The sequence below is a fragment of the Aedes aegypti genome, chromosome 3, assembly GCF_002204515.2.
Source record: "Aedes aegypti strain LVP_AGWG chromosome 3, AaegL5.0 Primary Assembly, whole genome shotgun sequence".
Classification (NCBI taxonomy): domain Eukaryota; kingdom Metazoa; phylum Arthropoda; class Insecta; order Diptera; family Culicidae; genus Aedes; species Aedes aegypti.
Window position 1 is genome coordinate 156,566,497 of NC_035109.1, and position 25,812 is coordinate 156,592,308.

Genomic DNA, 25,812 nt, shown 5'->3' on the forward strand with positions numbered 1-25,812 from the left:
TTGAAAATTTGCGATGATTAGAACTCAAAGTATTTATTTTTAACAACCATAATAATGAAGAAGCAACACTATTCTAAGAATGTCGTCCTGGTAGCTTGGATCGGTAGTGGAATATCCATAGAATTGATCTTCAACGGCCTTTGTTCTTCCTTCTGCAACATCCTATTCTATAAAAAAAAGCAAATACACCACTTTTACTATGATTACATCGAGTAACTAAATATATTATTACTTACCAGTGTTTGATTTGTATTTGGCCGAATTATGTGCTCCCCGGTTATTAAAATTCCCCGGTTATTAAAATAGGGCGAGAGTAGAGTTTCTTGGAGGAGATTTCTTGTTGTGCCTGGAAACAAGTACTCAGTATATTGACTTCTGGGCATATTGCTATCTATTCGAATGTAGCTTACCTTTTCTAATATGTTTTTTATTCGATTTAAATTAATCATGACCATAAATCAGTTGATGAACAAAATAATATACACTATAAGTTGATGTATTTTCCACGAAGACAATAAAAAATGGCGAAGTCCTCAAATTTTCACTCAAATATGGGTAAAGGCTGTTTACCCATAATATGAGTAAAGTTTACTGCTTTTTATAAGTATTTTTTACTCATATTATGGGTAACATGGCAAGAACTCAAATTTGAATGATTGCAATACCCATTTATGGGTATTCTCATCTTAGCGTGTATGTCATTAATAAGATAAGACTGAAAGAAGGGTGCATCACTAAATAGGCAAACATAAACATATAGTTTGTACATTTCATGGGAATTTACTAAAAGCCTAAATATTATAATATGCAAAATAATCATGAATAGGATGATTAGGGTCATAATGGACACATTAGGCAAATGCTTATTTTAAGACCATAGAATGGCTATATGTTTCAGTAACCCTCGGCTGGTTTCCAAGTTCGTAATTAGTATGATGTGCTGCATTCATTCATGATAAGAAAATATATTATCAAATGTTAGAAAAACGAGATAAAAAATTGGGTACAAAACACGACTGATAAAAAAATATCCGGGTAAAATAAACACTTTCGTGGAATTTAGTGAAAACCTAAAAAGGTGTCAAAACGTACTGATATGTAAAAGTGTCACAGATAACAGATGTTTATGCTAGAACAAAAATGTTCTGAAAACTTGTGTAAATATTCAAACTAAAACACGTTGAAAACACTAGCGCCACCACACAACGTATTGCTGCAATCAGTGGTGAATATAAGTATCTTGAAATGTTTCATATTCACCACAGACATTACCATGGGAACTTAGCGATAACAGCGCCACCACGATCACCCTATCACATTAGCAAGAAGAAACTTCTCTAGGTTAGTTACTTTGCTCTAAAATTAAATTCTTACGCTTTGCTTATAAACTAATTTGAAGCTGAGAAAACAATATAGTAGAATTTCAGAGGACAAATGAAGCAAAGCATGGACTTCTATACTGTCAAAGAGTTTATATAAAATATAGATTTCGGACAGTCTACCTATAAAATTTCACTGAAATATGCGTATTCTCAGAGAATAAGGGAGTGTCCATTTCGCCCCGTGTGCTCATTATGCCCCTAACACCCACACCTACATATTTGTTTTGTCACATAAGTGACTCACGCACAGCAAAAATAAAAAAAAAATAGATATTTATATTCGCTCCCAATACGACAATTGGGTCCTAAAGCCCTGTCCCAATTTTAGTGCCAAACGCTTAAGTTTAGGCCAAAAACACATGTTTACTCAATTTTCTAATGTTTTCCGTTAATTTAAGCCCAAAAACATGTTTATTAGATTTTGTCACATCCTTTGGCCTAAACTCAAATTTTGGGTGTATTTTGTTTTCCGTGTCCCTTACGAAATGTCAGATAGGAACAACCCCAGTGGTCGAACTAAAACCCCTGTGGTGTTTTTGTCGACTAAGCGAACGTCAAACATGATCAAAAGTGTCAAGGTTCATTTATGGACCAAATTTTTAAATTAAAGTTTCAACATGATATAGCCATTATTTGACCGGGAAAATTTGCTAAAGCAATTACAGTAACATGCTTTTTCGTGTTATTAAATAAAAACAAGATTTCATTACAAATTTTAGGACCCAATTCGTCCGGGGGGTGTGCTGCTGTCGTCATGATGATGGTTGACGAGAGCAATGTCAAACTCATTCATGGTTTCAAAAAATTCGGAACAAAATATTTATTTTCACCGCTTACTTCACTTATGTATGAAATTGAGATCCAATGGTAGAGAATTCATTTATCTACCCAATGGTATTTTTAGAGGCAGCGGAGAATGTCCCGAAGCGTGTTTTATTCAAGCGCAAAAATCGCTCAGGCGAAAGTTCCAATGAAGCTAACCTCACATATCTTGGTTTTCCAACCTCAAACTAGTGCTCCTACCAGCCGGATCTCAATTTTTATGAAAGTAGTGCAATAATACAAAAAACAAACGTATGTAGAACATAGAGAATGGATATTCCTACCTTTTCCGCCTAACTGTTTGTAAGGAGGATCCTGCTAGGGGTCCTAAAATCCTTGGCTTTAGCGCCAGACGACGGAGTCGTCTACCAAGAATTCCGATCACGAGTGCCCGGCAAGCTATGCTTCTACCCAACAACAGAATCCTTCTTTGTTTTTCCCAAAACTCCAAAATCACTCCCAAGTCCAAAATCCTATAATTTCCCAAATTCCGGTATAAAATTCCTACGATTTCCCGAAAATTTTTGATCCGTTTATGAATTAAGTTGCATAGAGAAAATCAAAATTTTATTTCAACTCTCGTTAAAAACAAACTAGAGAAAAGATCGTTTTGTTGTTAAAATTTGTTTTTTTTTCATAGCTTCGATCATACAGTCCCCTGATCTACCTCCTGTAAGAGACAGCTTCTTACTGACTAACCATCGAAAGTTCTCCCGGAGCAAGAGCTAGCCTACGGTACCGAACTTCTCGATGGTCACTCAGTCCCTGCTCGTGACGTCACTCCCCTTCGTGTTGTTTGTTCTACGTGAGTCTTCCTACCCCTCTAACCCTGGTCTTTTCCCCTACTAATCACAAAAATATTCCCTACTTTGGTGTGGTGTAATGGTGTGTGTCAGCGGGTCTCTACTTACAGTTGATGTCGATTCGGTCCTACCTCAACCGTGCTGTGGTTTCGTTATCGAGATGACCGATGGAGATCGTGTTGGTTCAACCCCGATGGAGCCGATAGTAGCACATCGGCTTGGCGTCGGCGAAATCTCGTGGGGTATCACCGTGCTGATAACTCGGGTATGCAGGCGTCGGGTTTGGAAGTGGGTGAGGTGAGGCGCATGGGGTAGCGGCGACGCTGGCGGGATCGCGACAGCACGCTCGATTCCGATCGAGCGTCGAGAAGGAGCGCTATAGAGGAGACGCTGGGAAGGCTCCAATACTATTTCAGATCGTGTCGGCGTGGTTTCTCGTTCTGGCGTCGGTGGGTGGTATTATTTCGGAGGACCTCCGATCTTGGGACGTGGACGTGAGTCGGGCTGATCACGCTGGCGTTGGGAAAACTTTCCCCCTAAGGACCTTTCCACGATTCAGCGTTCAAGTGTAGCGTGTGACGCACGTGGGCCGAGCAATCTCTGCCGATGACCAACGCTCTCCGAATGTGCTTATAGTGGTATACCACCACGAGACGATAAGCACACCCAGGGTAATCACGCCTGATACCACCACCGATTGATCCGATTCTTCACGGTTCTGATGCCACACTCACACCTTTCTCCAGCTACCTTCGAATTCCGATTCCGTGGCAAAGACCCCAAGGTGGATTCGCCACCGGGTTGTGGCTACACCAAGAAAAAATTCCATGAGGACCGAACACACAATTCCAATCATTTTCACCACATTACCTGTTCTTCGATTTCTCTTCTCGCACTAATTTTATATTTTTCGACTCACGATCTAACTTGCCTTTTCTAAAATAATATAGTTCAATATAATTAATCACTTTACTTTAGTTTTTCAATTTAGCTTACAATTATTTACACTTTCAATTGCGCGACTCACGATTTTTTAATAATTTTAATTTACTTGCAATCTTTAAAACTCTGTAATAATAGGAATTTTGGTTAATAAAACTTTCTTTTCTCTTTCTTTTCATTATAACACACTTTTAATTTTACTCTGGATTTTCTCACTGCACTTAATATTTCAGCTTATAACTTTTCAGCTCGGCGGTCCGAATGGGAAAGATCAACTCGATCTCCCCGACCAACCAAGAAATTTCTGTTCTTTTCTTTTTATTAATATATTTCTTAATTTCAGGGTTTCCGGTTCTCACTTGATTTCCTTTTCCATAAATAAAATTTTCCCGTCACAAATCATCATCTGTTCCGGGTTTCCTGTTGATCGTCGTTTTCTCCTCCCACTTTATCTTATCTTAAATATTACCCATACACACACACAAATTTGATTCGAGCACTTTGTTTTTCTTGCCTATAGTACAGGCGCAATCAAGCTAACGTTTCTATTTGAAACGACGGATTATATATTAATCTACTCGTTTCATGTTTCACTGTGAACCGTCTATTATCAGGAAAATAAAACATTTTTCCCCACAGCGGCATGTGATGGATGCGTGAAAAATCAAATCTCTCATCATCTGACTAGTTGCGCTACCAAAGTATAGATGGCTAACAGTATGTTGCGTTTTGCGATTGGAAGCGTATAGGATTGAGGCTCGCAGTTACTCACAATTCACATAAAACATATGTGAATAGACGATTCTAGATATATCCATTACATTGAAGTCCAGTTTTGAACACATTTCTAAATATTTCTCGATTACTTTTTCAAATCGACGTAAGTAACTTCCATACGGTTTTGAGAAAATTAATTCAGAAGAATCACAACCTGTCTTCTAAAACTGTTTAAAAATGAATCACCTTTTTAACGTTTTTTCGACGTGTACATTTCTTAAATTTTGCATACAATGAGCTCGCGTTAAAAAACTATGGAGTTCCTATTATTTCACACAAGAATTTTATGACAAAATTATAAGCCGTTTTATTCAGTTACTTGCGACGTTTTTCAACCAGTGTAAAATCGACTAAAGTAGTGTTTTGTTTTGATTCGGGGTTAAGTCACTTTGTCTCTCCATACAGCGGGTCGGCGAAAGTAGTGGTTAGGTTGCGAAAGTTGAAAATCTTACTTTCGTCGTTTTGTAAATCCGGAAATTAAACGTTCCAAAAGTGAAAAATCGAGTTGGTTCAGAGCGTTACGCGTAGAATTTTGTCTGCGAAACACATAGGATCGATAAAGCAAGTTTGTATACTTTTTCACTTGAGTCTGTATGAATACGTTTTCGAGATTTGATTGAAATTTAAGTAATTAAAAATTTCCCAAAATAAAATTTTCCAAATATGCATCAAAACGCCCCTCAAAATATGCTTCCATCCCAAACATCTCTGGTTCCTACTAGGAAGTGGTTCCCACTGACAGCTCAATGTTTGTAAACAAATAACCGTTTGAGGAATAACAATCGATGATGGCGAAATCTTTTTCTCCGAAAAATTTCTTTTCTCGCATAACAACAGTTATTCGAACAAACAAACGGTTGCAAACTATTGTATTGCAGTACAGCAAGTCGATTTGGGTTGATGTGATTAGCTAGAAACACATTTTAGTATTGGAGGAAAAAAATCCCTAATATGATTAGGCCATTGTACGTTGTTGCTCTTGAGTTTGATGCTGACCACGAAAACATGGCTGCCTAGCACCGGGTTGTTCCATCCAGCTCGTAGCATAAGCAACATAAAAAAATTGTCAAGAGGAATCAAAACAAACCACACAAAAATCGTGGTAGTGAAAAGGCAATCTCGCGTACGTGTTGCACCAACGGCAACGGTGTATACAAAAATGTCAGAGAATCAGTCGATTTCGAATACATCTCTCTCTTTCATCGACCGACGATTTGGACGGCGATTTGAGGAACGGCGGTTTAGAACCGCCGTGTCCAATATGGAAATCTCCGTACAGTATAGCATCTGCAAAACGAATGCTTTGTAATGAAAATCTCGATTTGTTTATATTTGTTAATTTTTAGTCTTGATATGTTCTTACTTCAAGTTGGTAGAGCACTCAACGGGCCATATGAAGGAAGAGTCTTAAAAATCTTCGTGGGCTGTATAAAATGAAGCCGCGGGCCGTTGGGCTTTGAGCAGCCCTGGATTTAAAAAACTGAGATTAGCGAAAACTCATCGTAACTCATCGAGTGAGTAGAAACTTATTTGCGTATGCAGAATTTCATTTTTATCAGCGTAGGTTCATGTCCGCGCTAATTGTCACGCAGTGACAGATTCAAAATTTCTCCATCATCATCATCAGTAGCTGTCACTGCACAGCTTGTCATCCAGCCAGTCATTAACATTTTGTGCAGTGTTTGATCAACAGAGAACAACAAAAAACTGAATTCCGCTTCATAAAAGTTATGTTTTTCTTGTGATTGTGGCTGCTTTTTTGGTGATAAAAGTGCGCGATTACAGTGGAGTACGAGCCCGCTTATTGAAGTCTGCCTGCTAATGATGGGTACGTTTGGTGGATGTGGCAAAAACTGCGATTATTTGTTCTTCCTGGGGACCAAACATCAGTCAGTGTATTCCAGAGTGATAAGTTCGGTTGGCTTTCGAAAGCAAATTGTAGCATACCGTAGTTATATGCCGAAGCGTTCACTAATTAGATGTGTAAATTATTCAATATAGTTTGATTGCTGATAGCCTTACGCATATCATGGATATCTAGACATTCCAGATTCCCCACCCATCCGCTTAGGCATGGTTGTATGGAAAAAGCGAAACGTCCACGGCGAGAGGCGTTTATGCTGATGTGTTATGATTTTGAGCAATATAATATTGTCTTTATCCTCTCTTTCTGCTCTCCGCATGAATACGTTATCTTATCACTCGTCCGGTAAAAAATTGTAAACATTCGCCGGTTCAAAAATGAATATACGGCGGGTTTTGGAGCTACAAATCGTTAGAATTAGTTTCCTGTACTGGTCCAAACCATCGGTTCAAAGAATTCCTTGAAGAGTTCACATTAGCTCGCGGAATTTCCTACTTGTGTGGTTTAATGAGTACTCTTCAGGATATTTTTCAATTCAATACCCTGATAGCCCTACATGTTTTTCCTCTTCTAGAAACCCATCTACGATTGATTTGGTCTTAAGGCCGCACGGGACGTCATCATAATCACCCTATCGATTTGAAGAAGCAAATCCCAAGAATCACTCCATATATCGATGCGAAAAATGTATCACTATGATTCTATATATGTAGTGCACAACCCAATACATTTTCAGCTTCATCGGTTCACTAGAACTCGAGATTTGCATCCACAAAGTTTTGATGATAATTGTTAGAGTGAGACAAAAGATAGGGAAAATAACACGGTCTCCCGTGTCCCCTTAATCGACTCTAGTCACCTTTGTAGCCAACTGATTACTCATGCTGAGTTTGATACCGTAAAACGGGGCGAATAGAAACAAAGCGACCTTTAGTTAAAAATACGACTATTATGCAATGATAAACTTTAGAAACCTACTGAAATATTTTTTTTTCGTTAGTTCAATAACAACAGAGTATCGCTAAACTATTTTCAAATTAAAAAATTTGCTACATTTTTCATTAAAAATTTGAGAAGAAAATATTGAGCTTGAAACATCCGCCATTTTGGCTGATTTCAAAAATGATCTAAAATTGAACTTGGTTTCAAAATTTTTAATTTTTTTCTTCACTAAGTAAATACATGTTGATATTTCTTCAAGATGCAGTTAAAAATGTGTTTATTTTCCCATTTAAATAAAAAAGTATTGATATTTACTGAACAATGTTTCTATTCGCCCCATTGCGAGGTGAATAGAAACATACAACATTTTCATAAATCTTTGTACGATATAATTTTTATTTTTTAACAGTTATTGGGGTCTTAGCAAAGGAAGACGCGACCCATATTTAAGACAAATAAAATTGGATTTTATCCACACGGTTTTAGTTGTACACATTCAAACATGTCGGAAAGTGTTTCTATTCGCCCCATTTTACGGTACTGATCATGTCCCTGTTACATTTCAAATATCCCATGAGGCAATTATCAATCCTATCAGCTCCAATTTAATTTATTTTCGAGCCGACTAGAATATATATAAAACATATATCGATTACTGTTAACATTTCTTTACAAACAAAACTTGATATTGTCAATGCTCTTGAAACTTTAACAAATATTATTGTTCAAGCAAAGTGCATTGCAATACCAAAATATGAAGTAAAATTGAAACCGTGATTATAGACGACGATCTTAAACTCTTGATCCGTCTTGAAAACGTGTTCTTCTTCTTCTTTCTGGCGTTACGTCCCCACTGGGACAGAGCCTGCTTCTCAGCTTAGTGTTCTTTTGAGCACTTCCACAGTTATTAACTGAGAGCTTACTATGCCAATGACCATTTTTGCATGTGTATATCGTGTGGCAGGTACGATGATACTCTATGCCCTGGGAAGTCGAGAAAATTTCCAACCCGAAAAGATCCTCGACCGGTGGGATTCGAACCCACGACCCTCAGCTTGGTCATGCTGAATAGCTGCGCGTTTACCGCTACGGCTATCTGGGCCCGTGGCTATCTGAAAACGTGTGGAGATGTCAATTAGAGCGCACTCGCGATCCTGCTATGAAAACGTTTTTCAAACAATTAAAAAAAAAAATAATTGAATCCTGGCTCTAAGCCTTTCTAGAAATTATCTTAAAAGAAAAACAAAACCTCAAAAGCCAATTCTGGCATTGACAAAGGAATACAAATTATTTTGGTTTTTGTTAATCATTCATTTCCATTTATTTAGTTAACATCTAAACAGATAAAACTAAATCAACAATTCCACGCCACAATACTCGGTTCGTGGCCGCATCTCTCCATCCTCGGTTGTCCCCTATGCTCGTCAAATCGATACGCACTTGATCCGCCCACCTAGCTCGCTGCGATCCACGCCTTCTTGTACCAACCGGATCCGAAGCGAACATCATCTTTGCAGGGTTGCTGTCCGGCATTCTTGCAACGTGCCCTGAACATCGTATGCTTCCAGCTTTGGCAACCTTCTGGATACTGGGTTCGCCGTAGAGTTGGGCGAGCTCGTGATTCATCCTTCGTCGCCACAACGTTTTCCTGCACACTGCCAAAGATCGTCCTAAGCACCCGACGTTCAAAGACTCTCAAGTGCTTGCATGTCCTCCTCGAGCATCGTCCACGTTTCATGCCCGTAGAGGACTTATGAGCGTTTTGTAGATGGTACATTTGGTGCGGGTGTAAATCTTTTTTGATCGCAGCTTCTTGTGGAGGCCATAGTAGGCCCGATTTCCATTGATGATGCGCCTACGTATTTCACGGATAACGTTATTGTCAGACGTCAGCAAGGATCCAAGGTAGACGTGGTTCAATATATTGAAACTATGAGACAACTATGAGCGCTATTCTTCAACTATGAGACGCCATGGATAGACCATTTTCGATTGTTGAATTCTCACTTGTTCTCCTTTGATGTAACAATTCCGCTCCAGGAATGGATCGAATCAAGTCCAATTTGCTTAAGGGCCTCCCTGACGTCGCAAAGAGGCGCCTATTAAATTTGTTTAATCACTTTCTGGAGTGTAACATTGTTCCGGATGACTGGAGGCAGGTGAGAGTAATAGCCATTCAGAAACCCGCGACGAACTATAATTCGTACCGGCCAATTGCGATGTTGTCGTGTATTCGCAAGTTGTTAGAGAAGATGATTTCGACTGCATAAATGGGTTGAATCGAATGGCATGCTGTCAGATACGCAGTTTGGTTTTCGCAGAGCCAAAGGAACGAACGACTGTCTTGTGCTGTTTTCTTCAGAAATTTAACTTGCCTTTGACCAAAAGGAGCAAATGGGTTCAGTGTTTTTGGATATTAAGGGTGCTTTTGACTCAGTTTGTGTTGATGTCCTTTCAATAGAAATATTAGTAGAAGAACGCTAGTAGCGCTGTTGTTACAAAACTGTTTTTAATTATTATTACCTTTAATTATGGTTTTTCATTGTTTGTTCAATGTCTTGTCGTTGTTTATGTTTTTATAATTGATTTGACACTTTGATGCCCGGTACTCAGGCTGTCAGTTCGTGGCAAACTAGATGTTGGTAACACGAACAGCAGCGACATTAGCATTCTTAGGTTAATGCTTCTACTGTCCTTTCAGACAAATTTCACGCAAGTGGCCTTTCGTCAATTTTGAACAATTTGTTGTACAATTTGTTGTCCGAGCAGCATATGAGTTTTACTATGGCAACTTGACAGTTTCACGTCTCCCCCAGGGTTCATTTATGAGTCCCCTTCTTTATCATTTTTATGTGAGAGACATTGATGACTGTCTCTTGGAAAATTGCTCGTTAAGACAGCTTGCATACGACTGTGTCTGTCACAGGACCAACAGCAGCCGAACTGCAAGGACCCTTACAAAATACTCTGGACAATTTGTCTACTTGGGCCTTGAAGCTGGGTATCGAATTCTCTGCAGAGAAAACTGAGATGGTTGTCTTTTCAAAGAAACACAAACCGCAGTTTCCGCTTACACTCATGGGTAAGACAATCACTCATAGCTTGTCTTCTAAATATCTCGGGGTCTGGTTCGATGCCAAATGCACCTGGGGGAAACACATTGTGTATCTGATACAGAAATGCCAAAAACGAATCAACTTCATGCGAACTATAACCGGAAAATGGTGGGGAGCCCATCCGGAAGATCTGATCAAGCTGTACCAAACAACCATCTTGTCGGTCTGAGAGTACGGTAGCTTTTGTTTTCAATCCGCGGCGAAAACACATATGCTGAAGATACAGCGGATTTAGTACCGCTGTCTTCGCATCGCGCTAGGCTACAACGTTCTTCATAGCGCCTTCTTCATGCTTCAAATGCCATGTTCTGTATATGTTGTTGAGCTAGCAGCTATGCATAACACCTTAGAGTACATCAGTTCTCTCCCACCCGAGCACTTCTTCATTATTTCCGACAGTCTAAGCTCTCTGTGGGTTTTGCGTCGTCCGATAGATATTGCTCACGGTTTCGCGCGTGTTTACGTCGCCGGAGAATTTTTTTCCCTGTTTTGGAGCGTCTTGCTGGGTAGTGCTTCGTGAAGCCCAAGCAAGACAGTTCGGTTTTGCGTCGTCCGATAGATTTTGCTCACGGTTTCGCGCGTGGTTTCGTCGCCGATTTTTTTTCCTGTTTTGGAGCGTCTTACTGGGAGGCCCAAGCAAGACGGTTTGTGTTCGCCAAGAAGTTTTGCTGTCAGTGTCAGTTTTGTGTTCAGTCGAGAATGGATTACCGTATATGGCGTATTTTTTAAAGCTTCTACCAAACACTTCTCGAGACAAAAATACAAAACTAGCTTTAAATATAAGTCGTATATTTCTCCCTTGTCCGTGGATCGCATCACCGACCAGAGGTGACTCCCAGATCTTTTCCTCCCTCACTAATAAACACCCTTCCCGTGGTGATTGTGGAGATGCAGAGGTATTCTCGGTCTCTAGAAGCAACAATCATTACACCCTATCATTCCTACCCCATCCCAACTGGCTGTAAGGACTTGGCCGACGCCGTTATTGATCAATAATATTAGATCTGCTAAAATTGCACTTCGAGAGTAAGCGGAAACTCCCATCCCTTATTCATTTGGATCGTTGTGCAATTCTTACCAGTTCCGATCAATCACGGAGTAGCAACCATTGACATGTACAGTCAGTCTATGCTATGCTATTTCCGACAGTCTAAGCTCTCTGGAGGCTGTTCGGTCAATAAAGCCGGTGAAGCACTCAGCGTACTTCCTGAATGGAATACGCCAGGCATTGAGTGCTTTGTCAAATCGCTCTTACACTATTACCCTAGCTTGGGTCGCTTCCCATTGCTCCATTCCGGGCAATGAGAAAGTGGACTCTCTGGCTAAGGTAGGCGCTAAAGAAGGCGATGTTTACGAGCGTCAAATCGCCTTCGATGATTTTTTTTTGCATTGGTCCTTCGGGAGACCTTGACCAGCTGGCAACATAAATGGAGAGACGGAGAAATGGGTAGATGGCTGAATTCCATATTTCCACAGGTGTCGTAAAAAACATGGTTTAAAGGGTTTGGCATGAGCCGTGATTTCATTCGTGTCATGTGTCGGCTTATGTCCAATCACTATTCGTTAAACGCGCACCGTATTGGGCTCTCAGAAAGCAATCTCTGGGTTTGCGGTGTGGCTTACCAGCTCCCACAAACCGTTTCAGTTTAGTTTCATTACAGATCTGGATATCCTGTCCCTTCAAGTTTCATCAGCTTAGTAGTCTAAGTAGCTTAAGAAATCCCGAAAAATCCTTTCCTTTCCTGTTACAAATGTATTCCCTAACCTTAAAACTTTACCAAACTAACATAGTTTTTAAAATAAGTACAAAATTCAAAATGTAAATAATGTGAAAAAAGAAAAAAATTCGGCTTTGTTATGCCCTACGGCGCCTGACCCTGCCAAATAAACGAGATAAGTAAAAAAATAATTAATAATTATTAATTGAACGGAAGATTTCTGAGTATACATCATTATCACCTCTATGGAAAAATAAAGTGTTTCACACAGCAATTGCATACTCAATCTTCATACATTTTTTTTTCGAACGTTTAATCACCGCATGACTTTATCATAATGAGCATTTTATTGGCTTTTTTCGGTTAACGCGATACTACTCAAAGTAGAAGGAAGACGGAAAGTAATGAAAGAATATGATGGATAGAATTGCAAGCGAGCGATGGGAGAAATGAATAGAAGTTGAAAACTAACAGAGGGCCATATACGAACAGCACAATCGAAACGTCAAATTGTTGCCTGACGTCTGGTCTTGAACGGCTAGATTTTGGAACGTCGGTCACTACTAGTAGTATCGCGTTCACCGAAAAAAGCCAATAAAATGATCATTACACTGCGGAACACGGATTTGTCTCGAGCACCAAAATACCGCTATTTACTTAATTAAACATTGCTGAATCCATTGCCGTTTTCAAAAATATCGTAGCACGTCTAAGTTTTGAGATATTGGATGTAGAAAATATTAAATTCAGCTATTTCAGCCAACTTGCATGCAAGTTTGGCAGCTTGTATGGCAATTTATTTGCTTAATTTGCCTTAGAACTCATACTTCTTGTGTATAACAATACTTATCAACAAAGTTCATATTGTTTTTGATGCTCAAAAGTTTTTTTTGGATGGTTTAGAAAAGTATTGTATATTTCCATATAAGAGAAACGAAGAGTTTTGTATGAAGACTGTTAGTATGTTGTGAAAATCGATTTTATCGAAACTTAATCGTGCAATTTCAACCAAATTATATCTGAAATGAAAGTTAAAGGCCTATTTTGCATACTTGATGGATTTGAATCACGAACAATTTCGATAAATCATACCTTAAATTACAAGTAAACATCAATCAAACCAGTGTTTTAAACATTGGCGACCTGTAGATATAAATCCTGACGTGCTGGAACATTTCTGAGAACGGCATTAGATTCAGAAACCCCAAATCTACTAGAGACACATAATTTGATTCTTGAGACACGAATGGTAAAGCTGTATTTTGTTCAAGCTACAAAATCGACATGGCTGCCAAAACGAATGACGGGCTACTTAGCCTTAAATATAAACGCGAAATTTTGATTTCTGGACCATCCTGCGAATGATAGGCAACTGAGGAATTATGGATAGAAAATAATTGACACCTTGTTGTAGAACAGATCTGACTACTGATTGTACACAAAGTTATAATTAAGATATCCATTTTTTCAGCCTCATCAAACGATTCTGCCAAGCTAGAGAAGCACCTGAAGCTGCTCAAAGAAGAGTACACTAAGCTGCAGAAGAACTATGCGGAACTGGAACGCAAGTACAGCAAAGCGGCCCGCCTCCAGCGATGACCACGACCTGGGCGAATTCAGCAGCTTCGTGTCCCGCCTCGTGATGACCGTTGCCACCCTGTACGGACGGAAGACCTACTCGGACATAACGGTCAAGCTGAAGACAAAACCATGCCGGCGCATAAGTTTGTGCTGAACGCCCGCAGTGAAGAGTGGCGCGAAGAAGTTATAGCGGACAAAACTGAACTGGGTGAGTAAATAACAGGGCTGGTAGCAGGTTTCCATTTAGAGACTTGGTCACTGTTTTAGTACAACTTTCCAAAAAAGTTTGAAAATGTTAATGGAATGTCTTTTAAGTCCCTTTTTAAGCAAAATTGTCTCTGAAGTCACTTTGTTTACAGTCAATTTTGGTGTTAAATTCTAGAGGCTCCAAAGAAACCTTCTGAGACTCTTACGCGACAATTCCACAGGTTCTTCTGAAGCTTCTTCTTCTTCTATTTCTCAAGGAAAAGCTTCTTCCTGTGATTTCTCCGGAGAGTTCTGCTGGAATTCTTTTTATGACTCCTCAATTAAATCCACTAAAGATTTCTCACGAACTCGCTCCAAGAAAACATTTTGCACTCAAACGCTACTACCCTCAGGGGTTCTACCACATACACTGTGTAGCGGCGCTAGTGATTCAAACTTGACGCATTTTCTAATTAATTTTATTATAAATTAATTCTAGTTCAGAATAGCATTAAAAAATTATTCCTTAATCTTCATTTACACGTTATTGAAAGATTTTAATTAGCTTAGCTTAGCTTAGCTTAGACTGACTACACATATCAATGGTTGCTATTCCGTGATTGACCGAAGTCAGTGAAAATGCACAAAGAATCAACTAGAAGTTCAGCTGGGATTGGCCATAATCTTCTTCAGTGTGCATAATTCAGTGCCTCTATTTATACAAGGTCAATAACGGCGCCGGCCACGTCCTTGCAGTCAGGTGGGATTGAGGGAAGGAATGTTAGTGTGTAACCTTTGCTATTTGGAGACCGTGTTTGCATCTGCGTCTCCACAAAGGTTACTGGGAGGGATGTTTGTTAATGGGGAGGATCGTTGGGTCAAAGGATTCACTTTGATAAGCGATTAGACCATGATAAACAATGATTTGTGAGAAAGATTTTAATAAAAAAAAAAAAAAAAAAGTGTATTTTTGATTAATAATAGGCAAAAAGTAAAAAATATTTGAAAATGCATCCGACAAGTGCGCCAATTTTTTCAGTGAATGTGCTAAATATTGTTAATTCATTTTCATGAAAATATTGTGCTGTTTTACAGCAATATCATCACCAACAGTCAGTAATATTCTTTAATTCATAGGTTGACGTCGAAATTTTTCTATTTTAAAGGTTTTAGACATATTGTTGTATGGAAATCTTGGCACACAATGTTCCTAATTATTTGCTATTTTGTTCAGCATGTTTTGTTGAATCGAAAATAGGAAAAGAAATATTTATGGTGCTTGCATTCAAAAAATCCGTCCGCAGAACAACCCAATGCTTTATGTAATCACATGTAAAGGGTCATCCATAGATTACGACATGGTTTTAGGAAGAGGAGGTTCAGGGAAACGCAACGATTCATACAAAATATTCGCACTTTTCATAAAATAAATGTGGCCAAGGTTGAGAGGGGTTAGAAATGGTACAATGTATCGCGGTTTATGGACGACCCCTAATGTTTCAAGGATGCTTCAATATATGCGTCAGGAGGTGAGGACTTTTTCCAAAAGGTTCAAACTGTTATGTCCACTCTAAAACGTTTTTTTCTATTAATTGAACTATTGAGTACTGAAACGCTTGTATATTTTGAACTTCAGCAATTATTTGTAAGTGTGTCAAATAAGGAACATAGTGCGTCAAATTAGGCACATTGAAGAATTTATGCGTCAATTAAGAAACCTAATGTGTTCGACAAAAAGTCAATCAAACATGAAGAAAAAAACGTTTAATATTGTTTTACTGATTTTTCCCTAATTCTATAATAGTTGAGCTAGCATAGGTTCAAATTTCAACAAAATCGGACAAATTTAGACGATTTGACAAGTGTTTTTTTTCTTAACCGCGTCAAATATGGTACAGAAAATTTAAAACAAAATTACCTAGTACTTGTCGAAATTTCACGAGGAATTTCCAAAAATACTCTCAGAAATATCCTTGGAGAAATGTCTAGAAATTCTCATGAAATCTTGTTTGGTTTATTTTTTTTCTTGTTTTCAGTCCGATCTTTATTTGGTTCCTGTTTGCTCTCCAAAGGTCCTATTTTTTAGAAACTCAGTCGCTATTAGTCCTGAGATAACTGCCTAGGATATGTATCCAGATTAATCATTCCTAACTTTTCATATTCCAGACTGGTCCGACTTGGACGCCGACGTTGGCTTTGCGCTCCTTCGTTGGATCTACACCGACGTTGTAGACCTCCAGCACGACTCGCTCGCCCTAGACCTACTGAAAACGTCCCCACCGTTTCAAGCTGCCCGGACTGATGGGCCTCTGCGAGCGTGCGCTGGTGTCTTCGGTTTCGGTGCGGTCTTGCGTCCGGTTCTACTGTGTCGCGGAAGATGTGGGAGCCTCCAATCTGCTGGAGTACTGTTCGGGTTGATCTCCACCCACTGGGACGACCTGACGCCGCAAGATTTCGAGCACATGTCCGGTCCGTTGCTGTACAAAATGCTGAAAAGTAAAACCAAACATCCTCTGCATGCTGCTGTTCGATTGCTGCGCGAGGACGTGGTATTCCTATGCCTGGTGGAGAACGACGGCACGGTAAGTGTTTCCTTTATATATTTCCGTGGGGGAAAGAGGGAAAGAAGGAGGGTTGATTCGAACCAAGTTTTTGAACCCTTCAGTACCCTACATAAGTGGTGTTAACTTTTACATTAACGTTACACTCTATAAATAACGTTAAACGCTCCTCGTTCTATACACTGGCCAAAGTAAAGTCCAAAATGCAAATAGTTCAAATACTGGACGAATCCAGTTGAAGATTTTGGATGGGCTGAAAAAAAATTGTGAGGATTTTTTTGGTGATTTTGTCATGGCCAGTTAGAGGCCCGACATCAACCTAGGGTCCAAATGAAATTCTAATACAGGTGGACTCGATTATAGGGAGACTCGATTATCCGGGATTTGATTATCCGGAATTTTAGACTCGACTATCCGGAGTATGTTTTTTATATTTTTTGTTTTTATGCATAAATTTGGGATAATTTAGTATTGCAATATACAATATGAATGGTTTAGCAGCTTTGGACGTACAGTTGTGTTCAGAATAATAGTAGTGAAAGCCAATTTTCATACAAAATGCTCAACTTTGGCATGCTGTAACTTTGTTTCTATATGAGCAACTGGCATAAAAAATTTGGCAGTGAACTACAAATATACTCAATTTCATTATCACAAGATTTGAAAATTTTCACAACTACCGGCTAAAAGTTAAGCACCAGGTGAAATCGCTCAAAATAATATCCATGGTTCTTTTTTTGGCTTGAACTTGACTACAGCCCGTGGTTGCTACTCCACACTGAGATAAATCTACACGTCAAGGTCGTGTGTTTTACTTATAGATTTGCGCAATGAGGAAAACCACATGATTTGAGTGTGGTAGCCATATGGATTTCACCATTGATTTCACGGTATAATAACATGTGTATTAACATTAGGTTGTCATGTGAAACAAACATGAATTTCCAAATATTTAATCATGAAAACCAACTGATTTGCTTATTGAATTCGAAATGTAGTAGCTTTAGATAGTCATGTGTGGTAGAACATAAATGTCAAGGGACTGAAAGAAGAAATTTGGTAGAAAAACTTTTGCTCCCCAAAATATGGATCCGAGGCTCCTCTGCTTGTTTGCAAGCTCTCTTGATTTTTTTTTTCAAATCCGTGAGCCAGCAACAAGCGGGGCGCCGCAAATCCATAATTTGGGAAGCCAGAGATAAGCATAGTACTCCATTTTTTTCGAAACTGAAAGCCAGGAAAATCTGTTAGCGGAATCCGATTTTTCTACTAAACTATACATTATAATCAAAGTTTTCTTATAGAAAGGTAGAACTCTCGTATATCGGTCAACTTCACTAATAAAAGAAAAATCGAATTCACAAATTTTCATCCAACACTTTCAGCTTCAAAATTTGCTTCTTCTCTTTGGAAGCATGTGATGACTGTCGTTCGACACGAGGTCTAACCGCAATTCAGTTCACTATGCATCCCATGGGTTGATCACAAACAATTTAGAAAGCTTTGAACATGGAAATCGATAGCATAGCTCATGGATTTCATCATAACAATCTCATTGCGCAAATCAATGAATCGACCAACTTGAACATGATGATTATGACATAAGATAACCATAAGCAAAACACACTGAATCCGTGTTGGAGTGATGATCTATGCGTCCATACGTTGACACATACGAATCTGAAGAGAAAGCTTCGGGAACTTATGTGGAAAAAAATATGGAATCCCTGTTGTCGGTTGATGAATCAATCCATGAAGCAAACACAGGAATTTAATGTGTAACACACACGAAGTTTGCAAGAAAATCATTGCAAATCGATATGGGACGTTCATGAATCGATCCATAATTTTAAACACACAGATCGAGCATGTGGATTTTATCAGTGCAGTATTGCCAGATTAGCTGTACTTGCACGAGGAACCAACCAGCTGAATGCATTGAGCTCTCGCCGAGCGGTGTAACGAACACGTGCGCAATTTGCTGGTTGAAAATACTGCCGTCTGATTTTGCTGGGAACAGCTGATCTTTGTTTATATTTCCACCAGCACTTTTTAAGTAGTATTGGTGGACATGTAACGTGTAATGTACACGAGCGCAGAAACCACTATAGGGATAACAGGCATCTTAAATGTATAAATGGTGGTGATCTTCTATTTTGATCAATAATGACGTCTGCCAGGTCGGAATGCAGACCATTGAGGGAAAGAAGAAGGAATTGATGGTACGGATGATAGTTACATTTAATCTTATCATACGGCAGAAAGACCATAAAGCAGAAAATATCACGAAGTAGAAAATACCGAAAACAGAAATTATCGAAAGGCAGAATGTACCAAAAGGCGGAAAAGATCAAAGGGCAGGAATTACCGAAAGGCGGAAAATGAACTATTGTAACATGATGGATTTGAAAAGCGATTTGATGATGAGGGGAGGGACAACCCCAACTCACTTTACGCTGCGATTGTGACAAAAGTTAGTAACCATATGCTGGTTTTCCATTACAAAACGCTTAAGTTTGGGGATCTCTGTCTCAGCTTCTGGTAGTCCGAATAGGCCTTAAGTTTGATGACGAACTACAAATAAGCTGAATTTTTGTAATTCATTAAAATCTCAATCATTTAGCAGAGTTTCAGAGGGTTGTTTCAGAGACAAAAGTAAGTAACCTAGAGAATTTAAAATTTAACTGGAATACCGTAATTTCAAATTGATCATTTTTCACAGTTTTTCTAGTCTGTTTTCTATAATGTTGACAATGCCAAACAACTGAATGCATGAAAACAAGTACGAAGGTGAACCTCATCGACTCATGTACCGAAATTTTCTAACAAACATTATTGTTAGTTTTCAAAACAACTCTACATGATAAATTTGAGCTCCCTGAATCCGAATATGCTTGCCAAATTCTTAACAATGCAATATTTATATAAATAATGAATAGTTAAATTGAAGAATTACGCGGAAAACGCCTAAATGTATGCAATTTACTAAGGAAATTTATGATATCTAACAGAAATTCAATTATCTCAACCATATGAGCTAATTGGTACGAGTTTTTGGTGATGAAATCTGGTTTGGGGATATATCTTAAGCATCCTCACAAACTTTCAGGTTTATACCATGTTTAATCATTGTTTAGAACTAGAAGTTCATGGATGTTTGTCAATACCGTAAAATCGGGTGTAATTGATCAGAAGGGTGAAATTGATCATCGTACACAACGATTTTATTTATTCGTAATGGGAGCACATATACCAATGTAAGCTGCAGTAAATGAACGTTGCTTGTCGTAACTATTGTAGGATTGTGTGTTGTGAAGTTTTTTGCGTTAAGAATGTTTATTACTATGAAAATAACGTAAAATTTCAAAATCATGCACTGTGCAGTATTGACAAACAGCTATGAACTTCTATTTATAAGCAAGGATTTGAAACATGGTATAAACCTGAAAGTTTGTGAGGATGCTTGAGATATATCCCCAAGCCAGATTTCATCACCAAAACTCGTACCAATTAGCTCATATGGTTGAAATTATTGAATTTCTATTGGATATCATTGATTTCCTTAAGGAAAATTGCATACATTTAGGCGTTTTCCGCGTAATTCTTGAAATTTAACTATTCGTTATTTATATAAATATTGCAATTGTTAAGAATTTTACAAGCATATTCGGCATTCAGGGAGCTCAAAATTTATCATATAGAATTGTTTTTGGAAACTAACAATAATGGCATTGACAAGTGATCAATTTCACCCCGAAATGAGATCCTCTGATTTTTTATTTTAGAGGTATTTGTTAACACTAAAATGACATTTGTTAGAAAATGTTGGTACATAAGTCGATGAGACTCACCTTCGTACTTGTTTTCCCGCATTTAGTTGTTTGGCATCGTTAACATTATAGAAAACAGACTAGAGAAACCGTGAAAAATGATCAATTTCACCCGAAATTACGGTACTGCACCGTACATGATTTTGAAGTTTTACATTATTTTCATTGTAATAAACATTCTTTAACGCAAAAAACTTCACAACACACAATTCGACAATAGTTACTATAAACAACGTTCATTTACTGCAGGTTACATTGATATTTGTGCTACATTAGGAATAAATAAAATCGAGTAATACGATGATCAATTTCACCCTTCTGATCAATTACACCCGATTTTACGGTACGATAGTTTGTAGGTGATTGTTTTGTTTGCCAAAATTATACACTTTCAGAAGCAACGCAAATTTGCAGAACTCACCAACAACATTACAACTTACAGTTGTTTTTATTAAAATAAAAAATCTCTAGGTTACTCACTTTTGTCTTTGAACAACCTTCTGAAACTCTGCAAAATGATTGAAATGTAAAGATTTAACTCCAGACTAAACTTCAGGTTATTTGTAGTTTGTCATCTAAATTTCAGGAAATTCGGACTGCGCACTTAAATTATTTTACAGGAATCCGTGAATTTCACCGTAATCCCAAACAGCTGAAAAGTTCGGTGAAATTTCACCGGAATCTGTTAAATTTCGACGCAATTACGGTGTTTTATTTACCGAACTGTTCAGCTGTCGAGATTACGGTGAAATTCATGGATTATGGTAAAATAATTTAAGTGTGTGCCAGACGCTGAATACAGATCTCTAAACTTGTGCATTTTGTATAGAAAAAACAGTACTTGGTTACTAACTTTTGTTACTGACTGTAAAGTCGTAAACGGACTGCAAAACACAAGTCTGGAGAATCTGATAACCGTTCGCGTTGAAAACCGATCTTATTGCTTGCTTGCTTGGTGGTGCCCAATCGGATAATTTTTGAAAATTCGAGGTGTGGTTTTGTTCTATAATCATCTTAACAAAGATAAATAATAATAATAATAATAATCTACACCATAATTCGAAATCCGGCATGCTCCCCTGAAAAGTACTGACCGAGCAGTTACTGGATTTGTGAAAAAGACTAACTGTAGGTGAGTTGAAGATTGTTATGTGGCTGAGTCGCATTGAGAAACAGAAGTGGTAGAATGCCTCTGATGTCTCGATAACCGAAATGCAAGCATAAAATCTACTCGTTCTCCCTGTCAGCACTATAGCAAATATTTTGCTAGATATAATGTAAACAGAGGACGTTTTTCATTGCGGACAGCAAGCGTTTGCCTGGTACAAGACATTCAGCATTTTCTGCAAAAGAACATTCAAAAGTTGCCGGGGTCTTCGAAAGTTCGACTTTCCTCTTTCCACCCAGCTTTCGGTCTTTTCTGCCTTTAAGTGTTTATCAACTTCGGTATTTTCTGCCTTTTGGGTTTTCTTCCTTCTGGTGTCTTTCTGCCTTTCGGGGCATTTCCGCCTTCTGGTAGTTCTACCTGTTCGGTCTTTTCCGCCTCATGGAATTCTGCTTTATGACATTCTGCCTTCTAATAATTTCGCCTTATATTTTCGATCTTTAAGGGAAAGCTCGTATTTTAACATATATTTTTACAGAGTGTCTACTACCTGGAAATACCTGGAATACTCAGGGAATTTTATTCAACCTGGAAAAAACCTGGAATTCTCAGGGAGTTTAGGCTACACGCAGGGAAATAATTTTGTAACAGTAATCATTGGTTGAATGTGTCACTATTATGAAAACTATTTTGCAACACTCTATTTAATATAAAAAATTTCGGCTGCGCCGCTTTAAAAATGTTACTTGAACGATACAATTCATTAATAAACTTGGGATGTTTTTCTGTGAAATGCTTTCAAATAATTCACCATATATTTATCATAGTGTACTAAAACCATCGATAATTCGTAGTTCCATTCTTTTCTAATACAACAACAAATAACTTTTGAGCTTTGAAAGTATTTATGAAATTTTGTTGAAAAGTATTCTCTGACAAATTAACTTTGAATTCTGTAGTAAACTAAGCAAATCAATCTTCATATAAGCTGGGTTCTTGCACGTAAGTTGACTGTATTCGTTAAACAATGCATTTCAACACCCAATACCTCAAAAAATAAGAAATATTTTTGAAAAACAGCCAAAGGTTTCAGTAACTTTAATTTAAGTAAATAGCAGTATTTTGATGCATGAAACAAAGAAAATGTTCCGAGTGTAATTGATTAATGTAAAAGATTAACGCGTACACTAGTAAAATGAATACTTTTTAATGGAACTTCTGAAAAGACCTTTTTCTTCAGACCAGGACTAGCTGCTTAGAGCCCGTCTCAGAATATTTTAAGCATTCCTGTTTTTCGTAGAAATTCTAATGAAATACAAAAAAAATATGCCTTGCAGAGTCTTTTTTTAAGATACTTGGTGTCTACTTCAAATGCAAGTTTTGACAAAGTTCATATTTTTTGGAGGAAGATCTTTAAAGTCTCTGTTTTGAACAAAATGGTCTCCAAATTCACTATATTCATTATATTACTTGCAGTTAATCCTGATGCAAAATTATTACACAGTAACATTCAGAGACTATAATGCGACTATATTCAACAGGCTCATCTAGATTTTTTTCTCAGATACCCTCGGGAAAAAGCTTAAAGAAATATCCCAGTAATTCTAAGAGTTTTTGATCTGAAATGCTTTCAAAGATGTTCTCTAGAATTTTGTATAGAGATCTCTCTACCATTATCCCATAAATTCATCAGCGACTTTTCGAATGATGCTTAGAGAATTTCTCCACATGTGCCCCCGTAATTTCTTCATTTATTTTTCTTTGATTTATTTTTTCAAAAACTATCCCAAACAGTGCAATTCCTCAATCGATTCCTCCAGTTGTTGCTATAAAGAATTTTCCAAAGATTCATATAAGGTACAGTGGGGGAAGTGTATCAGTGGGGTAAGTGGATCATTTGTCAATATAAAGCATAATGCTGAATATGTTGAATGCTTCGTTTTAGGTTATATTCTTATGCCCGCACTGATACTACTTGCAAAAACCTGGTACTACACGTACACTAACACAAGGCAAACTTGTTTAGGCTGGCAAAACAGTAATTAATTTCAAATTGTTTTCGCATCAATCAAAAATCCATTGTATTCTCTGTCTTAAATCGGAATTCTATTATTTTTTTTTCAGACACATGGTGAGCACTTTACAGTTCTAATTGAATATTGAATCGACAATGGAAAAATATGTATTTTTATAAATAAATACAACATATATTGAGACGATGGTACACTTACCCCTACTTTTTAATGGGTGGGGTAAGTGGATCAAGAATTATTATCAATTATTGGCAGACTGCTTACGCGAATTTTATTAAGCTTTAATATCCGCAAATGTTTGTTTTCCTTTATTTTCTTCCATTCCCATCTTGAATTTGTCAATTGACATAGAAAATTATGAATTAATACACCTAAAAGTAACCTTTCTGCATATAAAAAAAATAATAAGAATAATAATTTCAAAAATGTACATGAAACTTTTCGTGTTTTATCTAAGTTTGAGTTGTAAAAGAGCAAAATATACTAATCCTTCCAATTGAACGCTTAGTATCGTAACTTATTTGACCATAGAAATTGTTCTAGACAGATGATACACATATGTTCATAAATAAAATAGAAGTATTTCAGTTTGTTATTCCAAAGTGAAAGTAATTAATATTTTTAAACTAAGAGTGTTTTTCTAAAATATCGTTAGGAATAATCCAACAATACTTCTGTTCAACTTATGCGTATAAATGGATGAATTTTCTCCAATTTTTCTAGAGTCAATGTTTTTTTTTTGTTAGATTTAGTATGAATTAATATATACATACATTTATTATATTTTGATTAAACAAAGAAACTTTTTTAATTTTAAAGTATTATAATGTAACATTACTAGCACTAATAACAAGAACGAGAGTTATATCATTTTTATTATACATAATCACACCACATTTGTTTCGAGAACAGATTTTTTAATTGGTGATCCACTTACCCCACCATGGTGGGACAAGTGGATCATTTGGCGCAAATTTTTAAGTCTCTCATACTCAATACATAACAATCAGAAAAATCAAAATAAATGACGATTTGAAGTATAATAGTCCCTCATTTGTTATCCACAGACAAAAAATTGAATTACATTATTCACATAAGCTGTACATAACAATGAAGTTAATGATTGATTTTTCTGTATCCACTTACCCCACGGTACCTTACAGAAATTTCTTCGATAAAACTCACAAATATTTATTCCATAGTTTTGGAGGAATTCGCTTAGAAATTTTACCCAGGAACCCCACACAAATTCCTACGCTTTTTCATGTGAATTCCTTTAGATTTCATCCATGGTTGCTTCCAGGAATTGCTCCAACAGTTTTCTCGAGGGATTATTCGAGGAAATTCTATCTCTCAATAAACTCGATCGTCGATTCATCATAATGCTCCTATAGATTTTTATCTTGGAGCATCTTCAGCATTTCATCCAAACGTTTTCCAATGAATTTTCTCGAAAAAAAATATCCTTGGAATCTTCTAAAGTTTATTTAAGGTCCCACCACCAGTTCTCCGTTACTCCATTACTCCGATCACTCCTACACAAACTTCTTTGGGAATTCCTTCCGATGTTATTCTAGGAATTAAAATTCAGAAAATCCTTCGGGATAAGCTATTTGATTGATTTTTGTTTTTAATATCTTAACAATTTATCTAGGAAATCTTGTAAAAGTTCCTCAAGTGTCCTGGAGTTCTTTCAGGGATCCTTGTTCATCAAGAGTTATGTGCTTTAAATCTTACACGAGCTTCATCAGAGTTTACTTTACGTTTTCTTCTAAAATATTACTCGTCCAAATTTTTATCAAAGATTTTATTTAATAATTTCTGAATAATATTCAAGAAATTTCTCTGGAGATAAAAAAATATTCGAAGACTTACTTGGGAAATATCTCAAGGAATTACTGGAGTATTTCATTAAGAAATCTTAGAAGGCATCTCTAGGGTACATCCAGAAAGTATCCATAGAGAAATTTCAAGTTGAAATGTTAAAGATATCCTGAAAAAACAATGTTGTAGGGTATTCTAAGAAAGATCTAGAGGTGCTTTCTGGGGAAGATACTGTTTTTAGCTGTTCTAAACGAGTATTTTTGAGAGTGATCAAAGGGAAGCGAGGGAAGAATCATTGCATAAAAGTCTGGAGGACTTACGACTTTGTT

At 37.4% G+C, this 25,812-nt stretch overlaps 1 protein-coding gene and 2 long non-coding RNA genes across 3 annotated transcripts in view; 1 reads left to right on the forward strand and 2 right to left on the reverse strand.

The window, feature by feature from the left end:
• LOC110677820 lies at positions 1 to 448 on the reverse strand. The gene is made up of 2 exons (XR_002501213.1): positions 237 to 448; positions 1 to 167 (listed from the first exon to the last, which is right to left on the reverse strand). It is a non-coding gene; the product is annotated as an uncharacterized LOC110677820 (long non-coding RNA).
• Positions 449 to 6,355: 5,907 nt separating this feature from the next.
• The window catches only part of LOC5573889 (rabankyrin-5), a 130,203-nt gene continuing 110,746 nt past the window's right edge, over positions 6,356 to 25,812 (forward strand). The window contains exons 1-3 of the mRNA XM_001654871.2: positions 6,356 to 6,554; positions 13,838 to 14,155; positions 16,300 to 16,715. Coding sequence (XP_001654921.2) covers positions 14,077 to 14,155; positions 16,300 to 16,715 — 495 coding nt within the window. The 5' untranslated portion in view covers positions 6,356 to 6,554; positions 13,838 to 14,076. The remainder of the gene's footprint in view (positions 6,555 to 13,837; positions 14,156 to 16,299; positions 16,716 to 25,812) is intronic.
• Positions 7,946 to 21,026, reverse strand: LOC110679383. Its single transcript, XR_002502442.1, has 3 exons — positions 21,016 to 21,026; positions 8,866 to 8,867; positions 7,946 to 8,072 (listed from the first exon to the last, which is right to left on the reverse strand). It is a non-coding gene; the product is annotated as an uncharacterized LOC110679383 (long non-coding RNA).